The sequence below is a fragment of the Carassius gibelio genome, chromosome B3 (assembly GCF_023724105.1).
Source record: "Carassius gibelio isolate Cgi1373 ecotype wild population from Czech Republic chromosome B3, carGib1.2-hapl.c, whole genome shotgun sequence".
Taxonomy (NCBI): Eukaryota; Metazoa; Chordata; class Actinopteri; order Cypriniformes; family Cyprinidae; genus Carassius; species Carassius gibelio.
In genome coordinates, this window is record NC_068398.1 from 34,524,213 (window position 1) to 34,526,948 (window position 2,736).

General features: G+C 35.9%; 1 protein-coding gene across 1 annotated transcript; it reads left to right on the forward strand.

The window, feature by feature from the left end:
* Positions 1-694: 694 nt before the first annotated feature.
* LOC127953424 (E3 SUMO-protein ligase ZBED1-like) lies at positions 695-2,444 on the forward strand. Its single transcript, XM_052552670.1, has 2 exons — positions 695-1,707; positions 1,921-2,444. Exons 1-2 carry the CDS (start codon positions 1,258-1,260, stop codon positions 2,323-2,325), a joined length of 855 nt encoding a protein of 284 aa, XP_052408630.1. The 5' UTR covers positions 695-1,257; the 3' UTR covers positions 2,326-2,444.
* Positions 2,445-2,736: the final 292 nt, after the last annotated feature.

Sequence of the window (2,736 nt, forward strand, 5' to 3'; positions counted from 1 at the left end):
ACTTATTATAGGTGTACCCTAGTGATTCATGACAGGCTAAAAACACAGTTTGGAAAATGGATTCATGGTATACTCGCTTATAATATACATTTTGTAAATTTTGAACACAAAAAAAAGTTACGAACCACAGCTCTGATTGGTTGTTTCTTACCGGGAGCGGCGAATTTCTGCAAATGGCAATAGGACCACTGGGAGGAGCCAGAGGAGCTTGATTTTTTCACAGATTATCTGTCTCATATTCTACTGTGAGGACATAATGACAGGTTTCACAAATATTTTAAAAAATACATTTTTACAAAAGTTACCTACTGCAGCTTTAATTTGATTTAAAAATCACCTGCTGTAGCACACTGAAAAAAAGTGTTTCATTCATCCAGTTAAAACATTTTAGGGTAATGATTCACATCTATATTTTTTTACTTGAGACAATAAGTTAAAATAAATTTATTTTTCATTGGCTCAAGTAAAAAAATATAGATGTGAATCATTACCCTAAAATGTTTTAACTGGATGAATGAAACACTTTGCATCTTTGTTTTATTCGCACCAACATTATTTGATTTTAACATTTTGAAAAATGTATTTGTATAGCATACTTTTATTTAGTCTCACTGGTAAAGACCTTTTTTCTTTAAAAAAAAAAAACAAAAACAAATGTAAAAACTAATATACTGAATGCTGATTAAGAAACCTCTTGTGGGTTGATTGTGTTGTTTGTACTGTAGAACTATGAAGTTATTGCCTTTAATTTCACATGGTTACAGTTAATCTTTTATTTAAGGCCAGTTCTCTGTAGTTTCAACCTAATTCAAAAATAAAAGCTAAATGCTGATGTCTGTACCATCTATGCTTGTATTGAATGTAGGCTACTTACTGTGCAGTTACTGCCGTTAATTTCAGATGGTTATGATAATTTTTTTCAATAGCCAAAAGCCAGTTTGGCCAATTAAATAACAAATGTTTATGCAAACTTCCCTTCTTTCTTGTTTGTTGCTTAAAAGATAAAAAATAAAAAAAATCTCTAATCTCTAAACAGTCCCACCCACTACCTCTACAGATGCACAAATCACTTTTGAACCAAATATCTCAGTGCAAAAGGGAGAGCGTGAAACTTGTCATTTGAAAGTGAAAAACTGTGTTTGAGATTCATCGAAGCAGTGTTCTGACAGTGTCCCGCCTCCTGGGGAGGGTTAGAAAAATGTTGACTTTTTTCACAAAAGCACCAAAGCCCACCATGTTTTGACTGTGAACCAGGAGATGTTAAACTTGCCCAGACACAAGTTAATTCATGATGTCACAACCTTACTGGACAAAGATCTGAAGCTGTCTGTCAAGAACGTAACCATGTTGAATGACAGTGAACAGAAACTTGCAGAAGAACTGATTCAGGTCCTCACACCACTGAAAACAGTGACAACTCTCATGAGCAGTGAAACAACCCCCACTATATCAATGATCCATCCTCTGAAAGAGATGATTCTCAAATCCATGTCACCAGGAGACCAGGACAGTGCGACAGTCAAAGAAGCCAAAGCAGCCATTATAAATGACCTGGCAATGAGGTATACTGACCCCAATCTTCATGATTACCTCCAAATTGCCACAGCCCTTGACCCCAGGTTTAAATCCCTGCCTTACCTTGATGAAGACTCTCGCGATAAGCTCTACAGGAATATCATCAATGAAATTCTGGAGCATGAACAGCAGGTACTATTTGATTTGTTTTTGTTTTTGTTTTTTTATCATTTGTTATTTTGATTGTTTTATCTATTTAGATGTTTCTTATATATTGTGTCCTTTTCACTGATCAAAATAATTTCACATTTGTCATATGTTACACTGGAGGTGGTTGTGGTTCTGAGCTGTGTGTGCTTATATGTGTAATAATTATACTAAAGGATGATTCTCTTTGATGCAAAGGGTCTAGTGGAGAATCCTGTGCCCTCCACAGATGAACACAATCCATCCTCTCCCCCTCCCAAGAAGACAGCAATGTCAGAGGTATTTGGGGAGCTTTTCAAAACTGAGGAACAGCAGGGTAAGCCATTTCCCCAGATCATTGAGGAGGAAGTCACCACATACAAGTTAGCAGACAGTATTCATGTGGATGCTGATCCATTCATATGGTGGAAAACAAATGAACGCAAGTTCCCCCATGTAGCAAAAGCTGCACAAAAACACCTCTGTGTCCCAGGAACCTCTGTTGCGAGTGAGAGAATTTTCTCCACTGCCGGGGACATTGTAAGTGCAAAACGCTCTCGCCTTGCTGCAGAGAATGTTGACAGGCTTATCTTTTTACAGAAGAACCTCAAAATCCAAGAATAGATAGCTGACCTAAGTCAAATTGCACTTTACATTCTGAATGAAGGATACTGTACTGGAGTACTGTTAAGGTTAATTAAGATGATTTATGTTTACTGAAGTACAAGTATGTTTCTTTGAAATGGTCAATTTATGTTTACTAACTTGACATGTATGTGTATTTTCAAAATTTAGGAATTTATGTGTTCCCCAGTTTGTACATGGGCTACCAGCAGCTGTGTGATGTTTTAATAAAAAAAAAAATTCTATTATACAATACACTAGGAACTAGTGGGCTTTTCTTTCCTCTTAAGTAAAATAAAGGAGTATTGCAATAAAAATATTTTTTTTTCTTCTTAACCTTTTACTGTTCTTATTGCCTAAGCATAGAATAACAGAAATACACTCTTATGTGTCAAGCCATCAGAACCGAAC

What these genes read in the sequence shown, in the direction of transcription:
- LOC127953424 (XM_052552670.1), top strand. Translation starts at nt 1,258, where the DNA reads ATGTTAAACTTGCCCAGACACAAGTTAATTCATGATGTCACAACCTTA. An exon ending in TTCTGGAGCATGAACAGCAG is followed by an intron (nt 1,708 to 1,920) that starts GTACTATTTGAT and finishes TTTGATGCAAAG; the next exon opens with GGTCTAGTGGAGAATCCTGT.